The sequence below is a fragment of the Polyodon spathula genome, chromosome 34 (assembly GCF_017654505.1).
Source record: "Polyodon spathula isolate WHYD16114869_AA chromosome 34, ASM1765450v1, whole genome shotgun sequence".
Lineage (NCBI taxonomy): Eukaryota > Metazoa > Chordata > Actinopteri > Acipenseriformes > Polyodontidae > Polyodon > Polyodon spathula.
The window spans coordinates 5,141,149-5,164,231 of NC_054567.1; the positions used below are offsets into that span (position 1 = coordinate 5,141,149).

Below are 23,083 nucleotides of genomic sequence, written 5' to 3' on the forward strand. Positions count from 1 at the left end.
ACATTGGCTTCAGGGTGGCTGCTGTGGTACACTTCCTGATGCAGCGACACTTGGCTTTTGTTGAGGACAGGCAGAGGAGAAGGGCAAGATGAAGAAGACCCTGCATATTCAACCCCAGGGTCACTTTGTTTGGGATGCTGGAGGATGTGGTGATGAAGCGTTATCATCTCACTCCGCAGGTCGTCCTTGACCTCATAGATGAACTGAGGGATGAGCTAGACCCCAGCGTCAGTCTAGGGACCGCTATCCCTGCACATGTGAAAGTGCTGTGTTTTCTGCACTACTTAGCCTCTGGTTTCTTTCACAGTTGGAAGGTCTGGAGGGATAGCCCAGCCCACCTTTTCCAGAGTGCAAGGCACATTTCTGGATGTTATGCTAAAAAGGGCAGGCCAATGCATATCATTTCCTAAGGATACTACCATAGCTGATGTTGGCTGAGGCTTTTCCAAATAACCCCATTTCATGCCGTGACCTCAGCCATGAGGACTCTCAGCTCCTTCTCAGAAAACTTATTTTCAGTGCATCAAGAGGACTTTGCTGCCCTTCCTCTGACATATTTTTTGGCTTGTATTTCTGTGCTCCACAAATGACACACGGCGACTACTGCTCTCTAAACTGCTAACTGTGCAAGTGTGGCCACTAAATAGAGCGATGCTCTCACTGAGACACTCACTATCAGAATTGCAGATCATTAGTTGTGCGTGTTGAATATGAAATATATATATATATATATATATATATATATATATATATATATATATATATATATATATGAGAACATAATTCAGATATTATTTAACATCATGTAATCAAATAAATTTCAAAATTATATTGCAAAAGTCCAAAGTAAGCCATAATAGTAGTACAGTATTTCAAGTTAGATTTCGAAATGTCACACTGTTCAATTTTTGTTAAGTACAAGAAAACTACAAAGGGGCGTGTAATTCAATATGTTAACGTAACATTATTCAGCAGGTTTCATTCGACTTTATGAAGCAAAATGATTTAATTCTATAGGCTGATACAAAACTTTTGTCCATAGCTGTACACTAATAGCCAATAGATACAGCATACATCCTGTCACTCTAAAACCATAATAACGCCATTTATTATATCCACAAACAATACATAATCTAGCTTGCTGTGTCTGCATATTGTTATTTTCTTACCAAATAGAGGCATTGTTTTTACAAAGTGCTTCACTCCCGAACTCAGGTAACAGTAAAAACAACTGAATGGATTTTAATCTGAGCACAATTTAAAATGTTTACCGGACTGTCTGTGCTCGATGTTTTTTTTCTTTGAATATAGAATGAGGTCGGCAGTCTACACTAACAGCTGCAGCTGACGGATGGGAGGTTTAGCACTAAGGACCCATACAGCGTTTCCATTTTGTTTTTCAAATCCAAAAAATCTACCAGGGTTATTCGAAAACACTCCATGAGAGAATTAATTGCATTCTCTTTCAACAGAAGACCTCTCAAGTTTGACCACTTCTGAAGTATATTTGTGGTATCAGAATGTGTGTTTTTTCAGGCTGAATCAAAAGAAATACCATTGTTCCACACAGACGTGTGTAGTCTGTTCATTGCCTGGTTCGTGTTCTTAATCATTTAATTCAGTAAGGTAACGATAAATCTTATCATATGTAGTGCTATGCACCCTTCCCCTCAGCTCATAGGAAATGCAATAGTAAACATGCTATACAAATGGATCCCGGACTCTAACAAGTAAATATACTGGATGCATTGTTAAAATAAATAAATAAATAAAATATCTTAATGGATATAAAAAAAAAAAAAAAAACAGTCTAAAATTGGCAATGTCTTGAATTTCTTTGGTGGCCATCCATCTGGTTCAGACATTTGAATTAACACATTCAACTCTGAACACAGCAAATCAGTAGCAGAATTACAAACCCTACGATATCAGTGATATTATTCTGGAGCGAACCACAGCTGCACGCGATTATTATTACTCGTTTTACAGTATTGTGTATAGCATAGCACAGCACGGTGCTTTTGTTACGCTATTTTATTAGGGGTGCATGTTTTTAGAAGACTGCTCAGCCATTCATGTTAAACACAAGGTCTTTATAGAAGTCATGAGTCTCATATGTAGAGGGAAAGAAAGAACTACATCAGTGTTATGGAACAGGCCAACTGGAATGTGTACAAACCAGGCTCTATGGCCGATCGGCTGATAAATATTATTCTGATCATTCCAGTACACCCTGTATCATGTTTCTGCACTAATTCATTATTATTCTAACCCTCAGTGATATGAGTTGCCTCTTGCTGTAATGTGTATGGTTTGAGAACACAGTTTAACTCACTGGTTCAATCTTCAGGGCATTTCTGTAGCTGCCAAACAGAGCTGCCTGGGCCTTCAGGAACGCACGCGCCACCCCATCCCCCGTGGTGGTCGACACTTTCTTCAGTCTGTTCTTCAGAGAAGAAACCTGCAAACACAGAACAGTACAAGCACTTATACAAGGCTAATCTAGAATTAACAGATCAGCAGGCCATTCAAAGTTATAACGCCTTCATTTTGGGAAAGAAAGCTCTTCCCTGCAAGTGTAATGGTACTTGCAGATGGTTTTTAAGAAAGGACATATATTCACGAAACCCTTCACAGTCACAGGACAATGAATGACAGGGGTGAAATGAATGCACTGGCACATTGTTCAACTCGCAACAGCTTAGTTTTGCAGATTTAATAGTAATAGGGCCCGCTCCCTGGCCCTTTAAATCTTTTTGACTCTGGCACTGTAAGACACAGCCCTGCTGGCAGGGCACGGTTTGAAAGAGGTCCTTGCTGTGCATACCCCCGACATTGGACCATGTCAGGAGAGAGCCATAATGTTTTGCAATGTTACTGCTTGCGCTGTAAGACAGACCTACCTGGCTGCAGTAAACAAACATTTTCATACAAAAACTTTACAAAATAAGAGAAATGGCAACATCTAAGGCACAAGGACCTATTTTCCGATACATAAGTCAGCTGTTAGGGTTAGAGTTCATGGTTGCCACCTTGCAGGATTTTTAGCCACAGTGAATAGCTCCACCTGGAACCAAGAATTTGAATGTGTTTTTTTTTTTTTTTTGTTGTTGTTTTTCTTTTGCATATTTTTCAACTGATCAGTTTCTTTGGTCGCCTTTGGTCCCTCTTGTATATATGGCCATAATTAATGTATTTATTCTCCAATTTTGTTTTTCAATGTTCCCTACATGTTGAAGTTTCATTGTACACTGTCAGATTTGAGCTGGCCATGCTAAAATACATTATGTTTTTTTATTTATTTATTTTTACTAAAAAGCGTCTCTTTTTCTGTCTGCACTAAATAGACGATTTAACTTTACTTTATGGAAGCCTAGTGTGGGCACATTCATGTCATGTATGACACGTACCTGTAACCTTTACAGCTAAAGAGTTATATGCACAAATCTAGCAACAGCTACAAAAAAAAAGGGTATCCATGCATGCTTATTCTGCATGTCCTTTCATGTGTGTCTGTCTGTCACACTCTACACAGTGAACACGACAGCAACTGCCTTGATTTGACACCACTCTTTTATGATACATTCCTAGACCACTATAGGTGTTTCAGATTGCATTTGGTTATTATCAGATTTCCAACCCTTCAGGTACAGTGCGAGTACTTCGCTGCTATGTACTGGTTTTGGAATGTGGATGAGATTTTATTTGGTCAGGGCAATGCTTCGTTGCTATGACAGTCTCTGTGCATGCACTGGCTTTGGAATGTGGAACACATTCTATTTGGTCAGGGCAATGCTTTGTTGCTGTCACAGTCTGTGCATGTACTGGTTTTGGAATGTGGATGAGATTCTGTTTGGTCAGTGCAATGCTTTGTTGCTATGACAGTCTCTGTGCATGCACTGGTTTTGGAATGTGGAACACATTCTATTTGGTTAGGGCAATGCTTCACTGCTATCACAGTCTGTGCATGTACTGGTTTTGGAATGTGGATGAGATTCTATTTGGTCAGGGCAAGGGGGTTAACAGGCCTGTCTTTTATGAAAAGACAGGACCTCAGTTTAACATCTCTTCAGAAAGATGGAACTGCCAACAGCCTGTGCTGTGCTGGGCGTGATATTTGGATGCAGGCAAGAGCGCTGTATAGATTTCATTGGAGGAGCTCTCCTATCCAACTACTGGCCAGGCCCAGCCTTGCTTCGCTTCAGAGATCTGATATAATCTCCACTACGTTATAATGGGATCAGACAAACAAATATGTGTGGTTTACACAATAGAGTAGAATCATGACTCAATAGAATAGAGTAACAATCATCACTCTACAAAATAGAGGAACAATCCTGACTACAAAATAGAGTAACAATCATGACTCTTGAACTTTATGGGAAATGTTGGGTAATTCCACACCTATTCTGACTGCTCGGAGGCCTTCCTACATATATTTCTGTATAGACTTGCACACATAACAGCATGTTACTATGTTGTGGTGAGACTGCTCCCCCTTTGATGTGTTTTTTTTTTCAGCTTCACAAAGGCTTTCTCCACCTGTACATCCCAGTATTCCTCATTTAACCTTCCCTGACCTTTTCATTTAAATTACCTCCCATTCACAGAGAGAAATTCATTTCAGGTGAACGCGCCGCTAATGGACTAATTACCATTTACACAAAGAAAAAGGCATGCTGAGCAAATATCAACAGTAAACTCTTTCAGCATGCAAATGCGGGCCCATCAGCGGTGGCTTGCAAGCTTTTGTTTTTTAGCTTTCAAAGTTATTATTGCCGACTTCAAACATTACTGTCATGCAGTCTGCTTCCTGCTAATTTGACATTCAGATTGTCTTTTCGTTTTTGGTTAAGGGATATTATATTGCAAGTGGCCTTCTGTACATTGATTTGTTTGCCAGACATTCACTTTCAATCAATTTAATCTGTCAACACACCGCAGGCCCATTCCCTGTGCAACAGGTATTAGGTCGTTGTATCCAAAAACCTACAGTATGTGCAGAAATAGTTAGTTTCACATTTCAGGAGGAGTTCCAATACCTGTTGCACAGGAACTAAATCTATGTACATACAATCTAGAAATGATCTACAGGTTCGAAAGAAAGGCATATGTAAAGATTTTTCATATTAGGAATGAATGACTACTTTGAGTAAATAACTATGACCAATAATCATGTATTAAGCACTGTTTATAAAACACAAAACACAGGGCAATTGACTAATTAGTTAATTATGTGTTTAGTAATTACCTAATAAACTTTGTTCTCGATAGCTGTGCATTGTAATTCATGTTTATTACATACCCAAAAGTGTGCCAATTATTAGTTTTTAATAAGCTATTCGAGTCTAACTAGCCATGGGTTTTGTGAACAAAAAAAATGCATCCCCTAGGACATATACATTGAATGGTTTCTAAAATACCAGGTTAACATAATCGGACCACAGAAATAAGTTTCTGGATGATACCAATAATCAAAGGTGACTGACAGTACTAAGGGAAAAAGCTGCAGACCAAACTGCATACCATTTAGTGAATGATCGAATTTTAAAACATTTCTGTGATGTCACCCTTTGATCTACGAATCTTCTAACTAAAAATGGCTTTGAAGAGAAGGAGAGTGCGGGCAGATATATTATTGATTAATAAATCCACAGTTTGTGCTACAAATCCACAGGAGAAACCATAGTCAGAACTGTATGTTTATGTATCCCTTTTCCAGTGGGAACACGGCTTCTTAACAAACAATACAAAACTAAAATAAATCCCAGTTCCTTTTTTGGAGCGCTAACTAAGCGTAACAGGATCCCTAACTTTAGTCAGACGCTAATCTGGTTTACTGAATTAATATACTTTGTTTTAAGGTACACCATATTCAGATCTATACACAGTTCCTTACCTTCCCACAGACCGCTATTGTCTTTGAAACTGGTCCTTTTACACCTGCCTGGCTTGTTAAATTATTAACAGGTGTATTCGTTTAACTGATTGCCAGTAAATCAGTGTTCTTGGATAGCTATGGCAGTCTGCGAGGTGTAGTTTTTTTCATTCTTCGTTAAATAGAAAGAATTACATGTATTTATTTTTTTCAGGAACAGAAGCAATTTCATCATGACTTTGTAAACCTCATCAATCAGAGAGATGTTTCTTTCACCACTGTTCACACAAGCGTACAGCACACTTACCTGCTTCTAGAACACAGAACACTTTCAGTGATATTTAGGACTGCCTCTGTTTTAGGCTTGGCAAAGCTATCAATGTCTTTACTCTTTGTTCCCCGTTCACTTTCCTTTGGTTTTTGCATTTCTGTTTTCAGTAATTGGTATCATTAAAACACAATACAGTCGCTCAAGCCTCACAGCACTTGTATTTTTACAGATTACACACACTTATCGTTGTTTATCCTGTACCGATAGCCTAACATCACACTCGTATATCGCTGCTTTCTTGTTGATGTGTGTCCAGCAGATTCAAAAGCAGCAGCAGCAACAATAATACTGTAATAACACTAGCCTCACAGCAACATATGAACCAAAAATATTCACGCAGTTCAAAAGCTTCAGAAATCCCTGTTAAGCTTCCTAACTTAAATGTCCAATCAAACTAAAAGAACACATGGCTTTGAGGAACCCACAATTAAAATAACAAAGTGTAAATTGCATAATCTGACCACTTTAGGTATCAGTAGTACATACGAAAATGTACCAACGAGATGAGGCCATTCGGATTACCCGTTCACATCAGCTGGTTAATCTCAAAATACTGTCGGGTTTTAAGGATGTAATGATTCAGCTTCCACAGCATGGCTAGGTATCCCATCCCATGCCCTCACCTCTCTGTGTAAAGAAATGTCTCCTACTGTTTCCACCTCATGTTCAACTGGGTCCTCCGGAACTGGTTTCTGTGCACTCAAAGTAAGTATAGGGTGACTTTGACAACTCCTTTTCAAGATTTTAATTCAGTGAAGTCCACCCTTGATTTTCATTTATTCTACAGAGATTCAGTTCCATTTTCAAAACTCATTCCTTTAATCCTTTACATTGTGGGAACACTCACTGAACACTGCAGCAAGAATGCAACTAGTACAGTATTAACACTAAAGGATACAGTATCATCGACATTGAAATGGTAATAATGCTGGTGTGGTGAAAGCATACCCATTCACATGTTCTCCTGAAACTACACTAACAGCATGCCATTAACAAAATATCATATATAACAGAAAGCATAGCTGCTGAGTGATATTACAGTCTCGTTCCTTTATTAATAAAAACAAAACACACACAGCTTTGAGCCCTACGTGAGGCAAAATAATTATCGGAGGGCGTGCCGTTGGGAACCATGTTAACGTCACCGTGCGTTCAGATGTCCCTTGAGACGTCCTTTCAGAGTGACAGTGACAAGCCAGTGAGTTTGGGTGGATAACAGCCTGCTCTTCTCTCAGCATGTTGCTGGGTATTTGTGAGCAGTCAGTCTCACAGGACTTGAGGATTCAGCAAGTAATCAAGAGTTTGCACAGCACCAAGCATGGAAGGCCTAAAGCTGATGAAATAATTCCATCAATCTTACACACACTTGCTATTCATCCCGTATCCCTCTAGGCTGGGTACTTTGATCCCCTGGAAGGCCAAACAGCATCATGTATGTACATAAAAATCCACTGTTTCTGATTCATCCTACAATGCTGAATGATTTGGACACCTTTCATATTACTACAGTGCTCTCCCTTTATAAAATGTCCCTTTAAACAGGGCAAGGTCGTCCCCTATTTGTCCCATAATGCCATTCCACTAGTACTTTCATTCTAATTCTAGACACAGCACAAAAAACATGTTCTTACATGTGGGTCCGGCTATAGGAGCACTGTGACTGCATGTTGGTATTCTCAGGTTCGGGGTGCTACATGTTATAAAGTGGTAGCAGTGTAATTTGATGCTGGTATTCTGAGATGCATGTTATAAAGTGGGAGCAGTGTAATTGCATGCTGGTATTCTCAGGTTCGGGGTGTACGAGACAGATTTCAGCGATCTACCTTGTCCAATGCAATCTCAACATCTCAATCAAATTATGCATATGTGGGATGAAACTGAGTGTTACATTTGTGGCCATATTCTTCTGCCTACTGTATTGACAGTTGCAGGCTGCATCTTGAGGAGTCTAAGCCACTTTGTGGTATGGCTGGAATAAAGTGAGCAGTGCTTACAGGTCTTCTTAAAGAAGCACCATGCATCTTAGCTAACATGTAATGACTTTACATCCTTATCTTTCACTCAATGTACTACAGCAGTCGTTTCCAGATGTTTCAGCTCAAATACTCATTTAAAATGTTTGCTCTACTGGTACCACAGTTGCAACAAAATACAGAATAATGGGATTGACCTCCTTCTACCACCCCCTGTTTGTTTGTTTATTTATTTTTATTTATTTAGTAGTCAGCAATTGTGTTTTTTGTTTTTTTTTGTATTTTCTCCCAATTTAGAATAGCCAATTATTTTTTTGTCTCAGCTCACCACTACCACCCCTACACTGACTCGGGAGTGGTGAAGACGAACACATGCTGTCCTCCGAAGCGTGTGCTGTCAGCCGAACGCTTCTTTACACACTGCAGACCCACCATGCAGCCACTTCAGAGCTACAGCGTCGGAGGACAACGCAGCTCTGGGCAGCTTACAGGCAAGCTCACAGGCGCCTGGCCAGACCACAGGGATCGGTGCTGCGCGGTGAGCCGAGGACACCCTGGCCGACGTAAGCCCTCAACCCCCCGGGTGCCATCAGCCAATCATGCATGGTCAGCAGTGGAATAGCCTGGACTTGAACCAGTGACGTCCAGGCTATAGGGCGCATCCTGCACTCCACGCGGAGCGCCTTTACCGGATGTGCTACCCAGAAGCCCGATTTATTTAAATGTATCATTTATGTCACAACAGTTTGGGACAGACAAACTGATGGTTTAGGACAAATACCATACAGTAATTCGTAATACTCTGGATATTCAGAATCAAAAGAGTCTCTTCTGAAACAGATATAGTCGCTTTCTATTCAGCAAAATTAGTAGAAGTAATCCAAAATACTTTAATGAAAAATGCCTGCTACTGGTAGATATTCTCTGAGCATTTTATATCAGAGCTGCCGATAGGCCCCTCCAGGGAGTGACATCCAAGAGAACAAACAGTCACTCCACAGAGCTCACTTCCTATTTTGCATCAAATCAGCGATCGCAGGCTGGTGGTCGTCTTCTCTTTCAGGAAACCAAGGTTACATCCATAACGTTCCTTTTCAATTTGAAGACGAACACCAACAATACTTTTGGGAAAGTATACCAAAGCTGTTGCGAGGGAGCATGAGTGGAGACAGCAGACGAGGGACATCTCGAGACCACAAAACCACTGACTGGTTTAAGTGGAAAGCCGTAATCACCTTAGGGAGGAAATCGAGGTTCGTACATAACGATACCCTACTTTCGTCATCCCAAACGTGCATATAGGAGCTATGCACCGACAGAGCCTGTAGCTCTCTGCCCTGCTTAGCGGAGGTGATGGCTAACAAAAAGGCTGTCTTCATAGAGAGGTATTTCAACTCTATGGAATGTACAGACTCAAACAGGGCCTTAGTGAGAGCCTCCAATACCACATCCAGACCACACTCGGGGAGGAAGTCCCTTCTAGGAGGACATAACTGCCGAATGCCCTTCAGAAAACGGGTCGCCAGGAAATGATTGCCTGGGGACACAGAGTCAATGGGGACATGGCATTCAGATTGATCTGCCAGGTACACCTTCAGCATAGAGAGGGATTTATCCTCCTCTAACAGATCTTGCAGGAATTGCAAAATAAGTACTATAGGGCAAGAGATAGAGTCACCGAAGGGGGCGAGGGCACTGAGGCTCTGAAAGGTATATAAAAATAATGGAGCACCGAGGCACTGAGGGGCGACAAGCGCCGAGGGCGTCTGACTCTGGAGCACCAAGGCACCAAAGCACCAAGGGCACTGTGCACACCGAGGCTCTGAGACCCAATGGGCGACAAGCACGAGGGCACTGTGCACACCGAGGCTCTGAGGCCCAATGGGCGACAAGCACAAGGGCACTGTGCACACCGAGGCTCTGAGACCCAATGGGCGACAAGCACGAGGGCACTGTGCACACCGAGGCTCTGAGGCCCGAGGGGCGACAAGCACGAGGGCACTGTGCACACCGAGGCTCTGAGGCCCGAGGGATGATAAGCTTCGAGGGCGTCTGACTCTCACGTGCTTGAGTAAGTCAAAGGTATAGTAGAAATCCCATCGCTGACTCCCGAATTGTCCTTTTCATTTCCAAAACACACTCAATTTAATATGCTGGGAAAACTAAATATATCATTTCTTTTCCTTTAATAAATTGCAAGAACACACTTTACTGCCAAGCTTTTCGTTCTATTTGGATCCAAGCAAACTGTTTCTAACTGTGAATCTCACATTCATATTTGTTGTTATATTATTCTTGGTTGAATTGAACTAACAAACAGACCACAGGGGCCTTTTCCTGTAACAATTGGTTCCAAACATATATTATCCTTAAAGAAATCAAATACAGTAGATGCCGCTTATTAACAATGGAAAGCCACTAAACAAAAAGCTTGTGTTTTCAAGTGTATTTATGCAGAATGAAGTATACTTGTTCAAATATGGCAGTGAAATACATGTGTTTTAAATATTGCAGTGTTAAAAAATTAACATGAGAAGCACAAAGTACCCAAACATGTTTACTTCACGCATGTGTAAAACAAACAAAAAAAGGAGTATGCTTAAATAGTACAACACAATGATGTGCTACAATTGTCCTTAAAATGAGTAAAGCAAACCTAAAAAAGATGTGTTGTACTTACAATCAACTCTAAAGAACACAATTTTAAAATAAGAAATTGTTCAATGTTGTCTGCTTTTTACAATGTACCACCTCCCTCGGTAAATCCATCTCAATTTGGCGTGCTGCTTCTTAGCCAGTTTCAAAGCCACGATTCTGCCTCAGTCCACCAGAAATGCGCAGTTGTGAAGTCAGTGCATTATGAAAGCTGCATGAAGTTTGTGCATGAATCATGCAAGTGTGCTCTGCAGCACTGGCAACCAGTAATAAAGCTATCAATAAGAGGCGTGCAGTTGCTAATATCAGAATTCCATTAACATTGAAGTCTATGGGACGGGATTGGTTCCTGGGAAAATGTTGTTAATAACTGAAAGTTGTCTGGCAACTATAACAATATATTATAATTTTGTGTTATGTTTTTCTTTGCCCAGTACTGTAGTGAATTAAGTATATAATTTATTTAAGTCTCTAGTCGCCCACCCAGGGATGGCAAAATGTAGTGAATTATATCTATTTACCTATATATATATCTATCTATATCTATATCTATCGATCGATATATATATATATATATATATATATATATATATATATATATATATATATATATATATATATATATATATATATATATATCTCACGTAAAACCAGAATTCCCTAGACAATAATCAAAGTCAAAGCTGTGGTCGGGGTAAAAGCTGCCCAACCTGACAGTAGACACCGGTCCTAATAAAGTGGACAAGCAGTGTACATTTACAGCTTATATCTGTATACCTGTTGCTGGGGGATAAAAATGTGAGGATTGCAGCAATGTTGTTGAATAATGACAAGAAATTCCAAAGCTAATCACTACGGAACAGAGTGGGCAGATGAAAAAATATATCCTGTTCAAAAATCAATGATAAAAGAAATGATCAGATGCCTATTTTAAACCAGTAGCTCTTTGTTTTTCATAATCAGATTCAACATATAGTACCACAGAACAAAACAGCATCCCTTATAACATAAAAAGACATAAACTCCACATTTTGCTTTTACTGTTCTTATTAAACCAGTGTTCACAGTTCAAAGCACAGCAAAGGCACATAAACATAACTTTGAAACATGTCATTAAAAGATAGGCTTTATTTGAAAATGCTGAACTGTGTCTGAAAAACAACCATATCCTTTTCACATAATCAGCCCCAGTGGAGTAGAGATGCGAGGGGAAGCGATATCAAACAATGGACTAGAGCAATCCACGTCCAACCCACAGCAGCTGTCTTTAGCGAACGGCCAGTTCAAACGCGACTGGGAGTTCCAAAAGTGTCCATGCATCTCAGGACCCCAACAGATGAAAAGCCACAGTTCCTAGTTTGTCAGTCTTGCAGTTACTTGCATACGAATAACTAAAATCACATCATTTGTCCTAATCTAAGATCAAATTAAACAAGTATATTATTCTGCATGAATAGATTTCAGAAAACAAACCATTAACTAAGCATTTGTTAGCTTCTTTTTGATTTGTGGTTTTTATTCATGTTCAAAACAAAGAGAATCACACTGTTGTTCTGCACAGATCATACGGAGCCACGGAAATGTACAGTATTACACTGTCATTCATTCTTTTTAATTAACTGCCTATTTACAGTAAATATTGCCCATGTCCTCTATAAAAATACAATTATATATTGTTGGGCTATCATAATAATTGCACATACAGCAATCTAAATTTGTATTTCAGTCCCATTGCACTGAAGCAGTGTACAGCAGGCTTGGGGTTGCTCAATATTAAAACACTAAGCAAAACAGATTCATTCATTCAAACCCATTCATAAACAACAGTATTTGATCCAGTGCAAGGTTTGCACCACTTAATATAAAACAAACAACTGGCATACTAATACAAAATATAGCTTAACCTGTTTTATATCGCCCACCCTGTTTATTATCACGATTTTTGAAAAAACACTCGCCATGCACCATAGGTTCTTTGAGGAATGACCTCTTGATATCATAAACCTTCTCGCTGTCACGTGCTGTACAGCCTGTCAAATGCTGCGTGGATGGGCTTTACTACGTAACCACAAAAAATAATTAATTTCCAACAAAACCAGCAACCAATAATCATCTTGGCTGATAAACTGACATTTTGTGCAGCTTGTCAAATGCTGCGTGGGCGGGTCTTAACAGGAAAGAGTTCAGTTACAAAACACCAACGTCACCAAATTTTAGGGTAATTCCGTGTCAAAATCAACCAAAATACAGAAAAATAAAACCCCTCAAGATTAACAGCGAGTTAACAAACTGACCTTTGATGGGCTTATAGATGAGGATTTGAAGGACTAAAACAACTGATTTGGTAATGTCTCCTTCATAGTTTAATAAATGTACAAACATGAGCAACACGCATTTATGTTGTTTTAGGTTATATTGTACAATATTAGCAAATAGTTTAAACTAAGAGAAACCGTAAAACATATATATAATAAATCCATAAAACTGAAGCCATACGATGTGTATAATCTTTATATGCAAGTGGTTTCTCATAGGGCTACAGAGGTACTGCTAACCTCTCATTTCTTCTTTGTCGTCATCTTTAACAATGGTTTCTTTTATTCGGTTTCTAAATTTAGTCGTCGGCAATTATTACTTTCTCCCCAATTTAGTCGTGTCCAATTATTTTTAGGCTCAGCTCAACCCTACCACCCCTGCACTGGCTTGGGAGTGGCAAAGACGAACACACGCTGTCCTCCGAAGAGCGTGCCGTCACACTGCAGACTAACCTTGCAGCCACCTCAGAGCTACAGAGTCAGAGGACAATACAGCCCTGGGCAGTTCACAGGCAAGCCTGCAGGCGCCCGGCCAGACCACAGGGGTCACTGGAGCACGGTCAGCCTGGGGAGGACACCCTGGCAGACCTAGCCCTAGTCGGATTTCAAGAACATTGTTGTACCTGTAATTTAGATATCCAAGAAGTGCATGAAATACCTTTTCTATACCACTGGAAAAAACTGATGCAGACCGATTGCCAAGTCACTTAGTCCTTCAGACGCTCATCTGTATCCCATGAATGCTTGATTCAGAACTTTGCAAGAAAGTTAAAGATGACAACAAAGAAGAAATAAGAGGTCAACAGTCCCTCTGAATCCCAATGACAAACCACTTGCATATAAAGATTATATACATTTATGGCTTTAGTTTTATGGATATATTTATTTAAACATATTTTAAGGATATTCTTGGTTTAAACACAAGCTATTTGCTAATTTTGTACAATAAATGTTTGTACATGTACTAAACTGTGAAGGAGACAGATTATCAAGTCCATTATTTCACCAGGCTTGTTGCTAGGGAGCTGACGTCACTGCCCTGTGGTTTTTGCTAGTGCATTGCTGTCACAAGTGAACACCTCATTGGATAAAATAAAAACCGCTTAGATTTAGAAATGTCACATTTTTCCATTTTGTCTGTTTTTCGTTAAGTATAGGGAGAACTAAAAAGCAGTGTGTTAACGTAACATTACTCAGCAGCTTTCATAACAGCAGAACAAACTCACGACTTGGAAATAAGACAGCATTTATATAATCATCTTTCAAAAGTTAAACAAATTCTACATCATTTTCAAGGCCAACCAAGCTAGAGAAAACAGCATTTTCAGCATTTTCCTGTTGGGTTTCCAGACACAGCTGGCTGCTCCACACTGCACTGGGGATACAAGCCCTTACTATGTAAAGTTTGTGAATTCATCTTAACATTTTTTAGTATCTAAACTCAGCAGGAGAGACCGCAAGCTTACAGAAGCTGATTGCACACGCCAAGGGTGTTACTTGTACTACCAAGAGTGGTGCCAACAGGAAAAAATACAACTTTTTACCCATTTTTGGCAGACAAATTTGGGAGAAATAACAACTTTTATATTTAGAGGCTGCAAGTAAGAAAATAAGTTTTATCTTTTTAATGTAGAATGCCCAGTTATTTTCCCCCGGATTTTCTGTCCAATTCCAAATTGCCTCTTCGACCCAGTAACTTGAGAGCGGATATTGGTGAGCTACCTGCCTCTGGAGGACAAAGGCCAGCCCTGCAGGGGTCCACTTGAGTTCACCAGGCTCCAGGGCTTTGCCTTCTTAACTCAGTATTGCATTTGTCTAAAACATGTAACACAATTTGTTTCCCCCTGTATATAACAACATAAGGTACATTTTGTTAATGACCAACACATTCTTAAAGTCTCCACAATTTCCCAACAGAAAATTACTTGCATGCATAATACAAAAACAGACTCATTTAATATTTAGATACATATCGTTCAATTACATACTTTAAATCTACCAAGCAATTTAAATTAAACTAACATCACTGTAAGTGACTAACCTAATTCTTAAAAAAAAACAAAAACTGGCCAATATCGAAGACAAATGAAATAGATATTAATTTAATAGAACAAAAGTGCTGAATAACTTTTAAACAACTTTTTCGTATTCAACTCTACAGAATGAATAATTTTTTACTAGATCTAATTGTGGTCATCTATTCTTGCATTCAGTCACTCTTGTCTAAAATATGCTGCATCACTAAGCACAGACAGACAGAAGGGTGGATGGACAGACACGAACAGCTGTCTGTTCCAGGCGCTTCTTACTTATCTTCAATGAGGTTCAAAACATAAAACAAAGACTAGGCATTTTCAGTTTGGCATAGACTGCAATCAGCAATCTGAAAACAAGCTCTCCTCTGAACATGTTCCAGAACTAACTGGTTAGCCGAGACAGTGAACTGTACTGCACACTGTATAACACTATGGATATTAAAACTATACAAACGCCAAAGGGACTGGTCAGTGTGGAAGGGTAATATGTTTATCCCATGGGAATGCAGTACTGGCACATTGTTAACAATCCCACTTGAATATTTATGGCACACAGTACTTTAAAACCAACAGAGACTAAATAAATAATAATAATCTCACGGTTCCAAAATGTGTCAAAACAAACTAAAATATAATCCAAGTTAATCTCGACTTTAATTAAAGGAATAAACCATCATCCACCCAAATGTAATACAAAGGTTGGCAAAAGAATCCAAATGTGTAAAAACTGACGCCAGGGAAGTAACATCCCACTGTAGCCCCACTGTTTGTTTCATAGCAGCACACTCACCTCTGAGCCTGTTTTTCACATCAGCACAGCATGCCTGCTTAACTGGATGGTTTCTATAGCAACCAGTTTGTAGAAGAGATTCAGTGAAAAAAAAAAAAAAAAAAACACCTTGGCCGTTGTAAATATAGTAACCGGCATGATATCTGATGAATCAAAATATAAAGTGCTGTACAGTTTGGATGTATATCACACTTTAAACATAATTAGAGCTGTGAAGTGTTTATTTTTAATAAGGCTCTTTGCAGTTGGCCAAAATTCTTTTTTTTTTTTTTTTATTTTATTTGTTTGCCCAGAAAGTGAATTGACCAGTTCTTTCTGGTACTGCCCAGAAAGAACTGGTCAGCTGTACTGGAGTTTTGGTGTGTTGAGGCGTCCTGCAAACGACTGCACAGCTGAGAATGACCGTACCTCTACTGTAACAAATACAGGAAGCGGCACCATAAACATGCTGGAACACAAAAGCACTAGAACTCTCTGGTGTTTTATCAGTGTTCATAGGAGAGACATTCGTTTTGGGGTTTTTGGGGTGTTTTATCTGTGTTTAATTGTAAAAGCCTAAAACCCTGACTACAATATCTCTTTTGAGCTGCAATGTTACTCTTGATCTCCCTAAAAAGATCTTCCCAGCTAGTTAAAGGCCAGCTACACCTTGAGCTGCCCGTGGCTCTGCCTAGGGCCACAGAACAACCCTTGCTGGTTGAACGACCCACTGAACTTTATTTCTTAGATTATTTCTTATGTCTTGGGTCCTAATTAATTCTACAGATATTGAACATTAACCACAGCCAATTTTGTCAATATAAATAAATGAAACAACTATTCAGCAGAGAATGCGCACAGTATGCAAAATGTACCCTGCACTAAACTGCGTTGCAGGTGCAATGCCCCGTTTTGAATTTTGTTTTTATGACAGTTTGAAAAGGTTATGGGCCCATTATGAAAATATGAAACCTGCGGTTACAAAAGACGACAAATGTTTTGACGCGATATCACGATATCTTTATGTATTGTTTGATGATTTGATTTTATACAGCATGTAACAATACTAAAATAAACCGAAAGAACAGTTATACGAAAGGTGTTCATTATACAAGAGACATACCCAAAGGCACGAGCGTTACACACAGGGTTCAGTTTACATTTTGAAAATGATGGCAGATGATAAATAAAGTAGAACTATTTGTCTAATAATGTAACTCCTATATTAAGATTGCGTATGGATGATTTCTTGACAAATGGTATAACACAAGAAAAGCAGTTGGGATGTTTATGAAACACCACATTGGTATTTTTCACTGGTGTATTTCTTATATATATTAGCAGAAGAATGTTGCAGTGGGGCATGCTAATGGTTACAATGTGGCGTACCAGCTCTACCTTGAGGTTAGATGTGATTGTGAAAGCTTTGTTGAGGCCACAGTTAAAATACTTGATATACTACAGAAAACTGCTCTTCAAGAAAGAGTACAGTATTCTTTTTGCCCTCAGATTAAACAAACTGAATTAAAATGGAACTGAAGATTGTAAAGGGTACAGGATTTGATTTTAAACACTTTTTAAAAATATGTAAATAAGCAACAGGGATTCAATGATAATAACTATGCTAATTAACTCCATTATCATTTGATAATAAACTTGTGTACACTTACAGTGTATTTGACTTAATTTCTGTTTCCTGGAACAGAGCTAGAATATGCCATCTATAATCTACACCTGAAATGTAGCTGCAGAAGCATGAGAAATTTGGCAAAAATGATTTATGGTGGGAGTTTACATGGAGTGTGAAGTGATCTGATGATTGCCAAATAGTTTTCACTAGCCTTCTTTTTATTAGTTTATTATAAATATGTTCCTATACATTAACACAAAATAATTTGTCAACTTGTTACTAAGCTTGTTGTTAACAGTTAATACACACAAAACAAAATCCAGCGTGCCCAAATCCCTATGGCTGTGAAGAGTTAGAGGGCTGCATGAGAAGCCAAAGGGCACAGCCTGAAACACGGAAATGAAGCTGGTTTAAAAGTTATTGTAGGAAACGAGAGACTGAGAATTCTTCAGGGACCAAGGCTAGGTTTCCTCAGGCAACTTAACACCAAGAGACCTCAGTGTAAACATTTAAAACGGCCACAAACCCTCCTTTATTTGTCCCATATGGTGCTCACAATGCAGGGATACTCTATAGCAGCTTTAACTCATTATCTTATCTGGATGAGATCTTCTGCCTGGCTTCCTGAATCGCACTCAACTGAGGAGCAGCTTGTCATGACTAGCGGATCCCAAACGTTTGCACCAACAAAATGCAGACTGTTACTGTTTTAAAATGTAACATATGTAACATTTTCACTTGTGAAAAGCACAGCCCAGCTAAAGCATTTCAATTCTTACAAGATAATGAAAGTAAAGAACTGCAGTCAAACCTGCTTACATCACACTGAAATGTTCCAGACAGAATTGGGACAAGATTCCAATAATGTATCTTTTATTATTGTTAAATGCTGGTTAATATCACTCAATTCAATCCCATTTAATATGACTTTATGAAGACAAAAAGTACTGACATTCTTCAACCCTTTTACAGTAAAGTAGCGCAATACAGCATTCAGAACACGGCAACGTTAATTACTGCTACATGTGACTGACTGAAAACGCATTCTATTAACGGACACTATTGTAATCAAATACGAAATAACATGAAATAAAACAAAATGCAACATATAATATGAAAATCATTACAAAGCAAATATAGAATGATTTTTTAAATTGAGGCTTATACAAAAAAAATACTTGAAATGAATACAGATTGTAGTTGCAATGCCCAGCCGTTCCCTCTGAAGGGAAACGGATGCTGTGACTAGCACGTGAGCAGATCTATAATTTGGAGCAAGTCATTTGGAAATTTGAAGAGACATTTGTTTCTAAAATGCCTAAACCGCACATAACAAAATTAAACCACGCTGCAAAGAATTTGAGGATGAGGGGATGTATGCAGCTGACGCTGACAAAATAATGATGTGTAGATTTTGCAGCTGCCAGCTGGAATGGGTGTGGAAAGATGCCATCATTAAGCATCTTTAGCTCTTTATTCAGTTTGGGGGAAATATGGCTTGTTTGTGTTGTGTATTAGTAAGCTAATTTGTTTTATTTCTTTGCACTAGGCAAAATGCTGCTACGGTTTTGAATGAATTTGGACAAAAAGAGTTTAAATACTGACAAACTCCAAGCTTGCTGTACGCTGGAGCCCTGCTTCAGCAATGGGATTGAAATAAAATTCCTCTTGTATTTTTTTAAATGGGTAGATTGCTGTATGTGAAATTATTATGACAGCCCACAATAGTAGGGCAGCATATATATATATATATATATATATATATATATATATATATATATATATATATATATATATATATATATATATATATATATGGCAGTATTTACTGTAAATAGGCAGTTAATTAAAAGAGTGGGGGACTTCACGCACTTTACCGTATTTGCAGCTAAAGAGAAATTATGGTAACTAAATTATTTTCTGCGCAAGATCTGTTCATGTCAAAATCTTTAAAAAAAATTCTAATAATTATAAATACTCTAGGATCTGAGTAGAGCGGTCATTAACACACAGGTAGAAGCCCTCTATATCTGGGACTAGGATCTGAGTAGAGCGGTCATTATCCCACAGGTAGAAGCCCTCTATATCTGGGACTCTAGGATCTGAGTAGAGCGGTCATTATCCCACAGGTAGAAGCCCCCTATATCCAGGACTCTAGGATCTGAGTAGAGCGGTCATTATCCCACAGGTAGAAGCCCTCTATATCTGGGACTAGGATCTGAGTAGAGCGGTCATTATCCCACAGGTAGAAGCCCTCTATATCTGGGACTAGGATCTGAGTAGAGCGGTCATTATCCCACAGGTAGAAGCCCCCTATATCTGGGACTAGGATCTGAGTAGAGCGGTCATTATCCCACAGGTAGAAGCCCTCTATATCTGGGATTAGGATCTGAGTAGAGCGGTCATTATCCCACAGGTAGAAGCCCTCTATATCTGGGACTAGGATCTGAGTAGAGCGGTCATTATCCCACAGGTAGAAGCCCTCTATATCTGGGACTCTAGGATCTGAGTAGAGCGGTCATTATCCCACAGGTAGAAGCCCCCTATATCCGGGACTCTAGGATCTGAGTAGAGCGGTCATTATCCCGCAGGTAGAAGCCCTCTATATCTGGGACTAGGATCTGAGTAGAGCGGTCATTATCCCACAGGTAGAAGCCCTCTATATCTGGGACTAGGATCTGAGTAGAGCGGTCATTATCCCACAGGTAGAAGCTCTCTATATCTGGGACTAGGATCTGAGTAGACCGGTCATTATCCCCAGGTAGAAGTCTATATCTGGGACTAGGATCTGAGTAGAGTGGTCATTATCCCACAGGTAGAAGCCCTCTATATCCGGGACGCTAGGATCTGAGTAGAGTGGTCATTATCCCACAGGTAGAAGCCATATATATATATATATATATATATATATATATATATATATATATATATATATATATATATATATATATACACACACACACAACAAAAATATAAACGCAACATGCAACAATTTCAAGGATTTTACTGAGTTACAGTTCATATAAGAAAATCAGTCAATTGAAATAAATTCATTAGGCCCTAATCTATGGATGACACATGACTGGGAATACAGATATGCATCTGTTGGTCACAGATACCTTAAAAAAAGAAAAAAAAAAAAAAAAAAAAAAAAAAAAGGTAGGGGTGTGGATCAGAAAACCAGTCAGTATCTGGTGTGACCACCATGTGTCTGATGCAGCGTGACACATCTCCATTGCATAGAGTTGATCAGGCTGTTGATTGTGGCCTGTGGAATGTCCCACCCCTCCTCAATGGCTGTGCGAAGTTGCTGGATATTGGCGGGAACTGTAACACGCTGTCGTACACGTCGATCCAGAACATCCCAAACATGCTCAATGGGTGACATGTCTGGTGAGTATGCAGGCCATGGAAGAACTGGGACATTTTCAGCTTCCAGGCATTGTGTACAGATCCTTGCAACATGGGGCCGTGCATTATCATGCTGAAACATGAGGTGATGGCAGTGGATGAATGGCAAGACAATGGGCCTCAGGATCTCGTCACGGTATCTCATCTGCCCGGTACAGTTGAAACAGGGATTCATTCGTGAAGAGCACACTTCTCCAGCATGACAGTGGCCACTGAAGGTGAGCATTTGCCCACTGAAGTAGGTTACGACGCTGAACTGCAGTCAGGTCAAGACCCTGGTGAGGTTGACGAGCACGCAGATGAGCTTCCCTGAGACGGTTTCTGACAGTTTGTGCAGAAATTCTTCGGTTCTGCAAACCCACGGTTTCATCAGCTGTCCGAGTGGCTGGACTCAGATGATCCCGCAGTGAAGAAGCCGGATGTGGAGGTCCTGGGCTGGCGTGGTTACACATGGTCTGCGGTTGTGAGGCCGGTTGGATGTACTGCCAAATTCTCTAAAACGACGTTGAAGGCAGCTTATGGTAGAGAAATGAACATTCAATTCTCTGGCAATAGCTCTGGTGGACATTCTTGCAGTCAGCATGCCAATTGCATGCTCCCTCAAAACTTGAGACATCTGTGGCATTGTGTTGTGTGACAAAACTGCACATTTTAGAGTGGCCTTTTATTGTCCCCAGCACAAGGTGCACCTGTGTATTGATCATGCTGTTAAATCAGCTTCTTGATATGCCACACCTGTCAGGTGGATGGATTATCTTGGCAAAGGAGAAATAAGCTTTTTGTGTGTATGGAAAATTTCCTGCTGCAGTCAGATTCCTTGGGACAGGGTGTAGCTCAGCAAAGAGCTAGAACAGAGTCTGTCTGAACCCTTTTAAACTTGTCAGCAGATGCTAAAGTCTGCCAGGAAGATGTTATCTGTTAATCTGTCTGTTTACCTGAGACAATGTGTTATGTGGGCCACAACAGTGCATTTTAAACCCTTTTCTTGTGTTTTGATTGTATGTAGTAATGTTAATAAGATAGTGTATACATCACTGCTACAGGTAAAACAACTGCTGGAATCATACAACATGAAAGAGCACCTGCATTCAATCTGCCAGTGTATATATTAAAAAATATACCCCATGGATAGTGATAAATTTACATTAAGAACCATCTGAGTTCTACAAGTATACAGCTGAAGAAATAGGACTAAATACAGTGCTAGTCATGAAGCAAGTCCTCATTGTAAAAAAGTTACCCTGAAATATCTATTGTGAGAGTTGTATCTATTGAGAGAGTTGTATCTATTGAGAGAGTTGTATCTATTGAGATAGATGTATACATGAATTCATAAGAACACCATTACCTAGGTTCTGGTACTCCTCAGAAGGAAGTTTCTTCACAATTGGAGGAGCGGTTCTCAAGCTATATAAAAGAGTAAGACATACAGACAGCCACCATCACTATAGCCCCGTCACCTTGGACATGGTCAATAAATACAAAGACTGTTAAAGAGAGTTGAGAGAAAGACACAGCAGCACACGCAGCATCTGTGTTTGGACAGCAGATTGTATAAACCTCTCAACCGTATTATTGAAAAGCACAACACTTAATCTGTTAACTGCCGTTCCCATGCAACAAGCCCAACAAAGTGGAACAGACATCCCCTGAAACTGCACGTTGCCTCTTAAACTTTAAAGTGGAAAAATGAAGCAAGAAATTAAAACTAATAAATCCACAATTACTACTGTTATAAAAATAAACTAAAAGTAGAAAATGAAAGGAAGGAAGTCTCCTAAAGCTTTATTACATTCCTAAGCATGAAGTATTTTGTTTTACTGCTACAGTTGCTTCTGATGTTCTACAGTGATCCAGCGATGCTCGTTTCAATGAAGTCCAGTAAAACAAATACAACACCTGACTGTTGACAAAGGAAAACCAAAACTCCACGCCCTGATCATTGAGTGGTTCCATGCTACCAGTAAAATGCCTGCTGAGTGAAACAACATGCCTTGAACTGTTTAAACTACACAAGTCCAGAGCTTTAACAATGTGTAGGAGTGGAGCTATGAGGGTGCTTGGAATATAAAATGTGTCATGTGA

The 23,083-nt window shown here is 39.5% G+C and overlaps 1 protein-coding gene across 5 annotated transcripts in view; it reads right to left on the reverse strand.

The window, feature by feature from the left end:
• LOC121303610 (DENN domain-containing protein 1A-like) overlaps positions 1–23,083 on the reverse strand; it is a 313,333-nt gene that overhangs the window by 99,811 nt on the left and 190,439 nt on the right. For all 5 annotated transcript variants that reach the window (XM_041234403.1, XM_041234405.1, XM_041234402.1 and 2 more), the window contains one exon: positions 2,336–2,461. In XM_041234403.1, the coding sequence (XP_041090337.1) occupies positions 2,336–2,461 (126 nt within the window). The remainder of the gene's footprint in view (positions 1–2,335; positions 2,462–23,083) is intronic.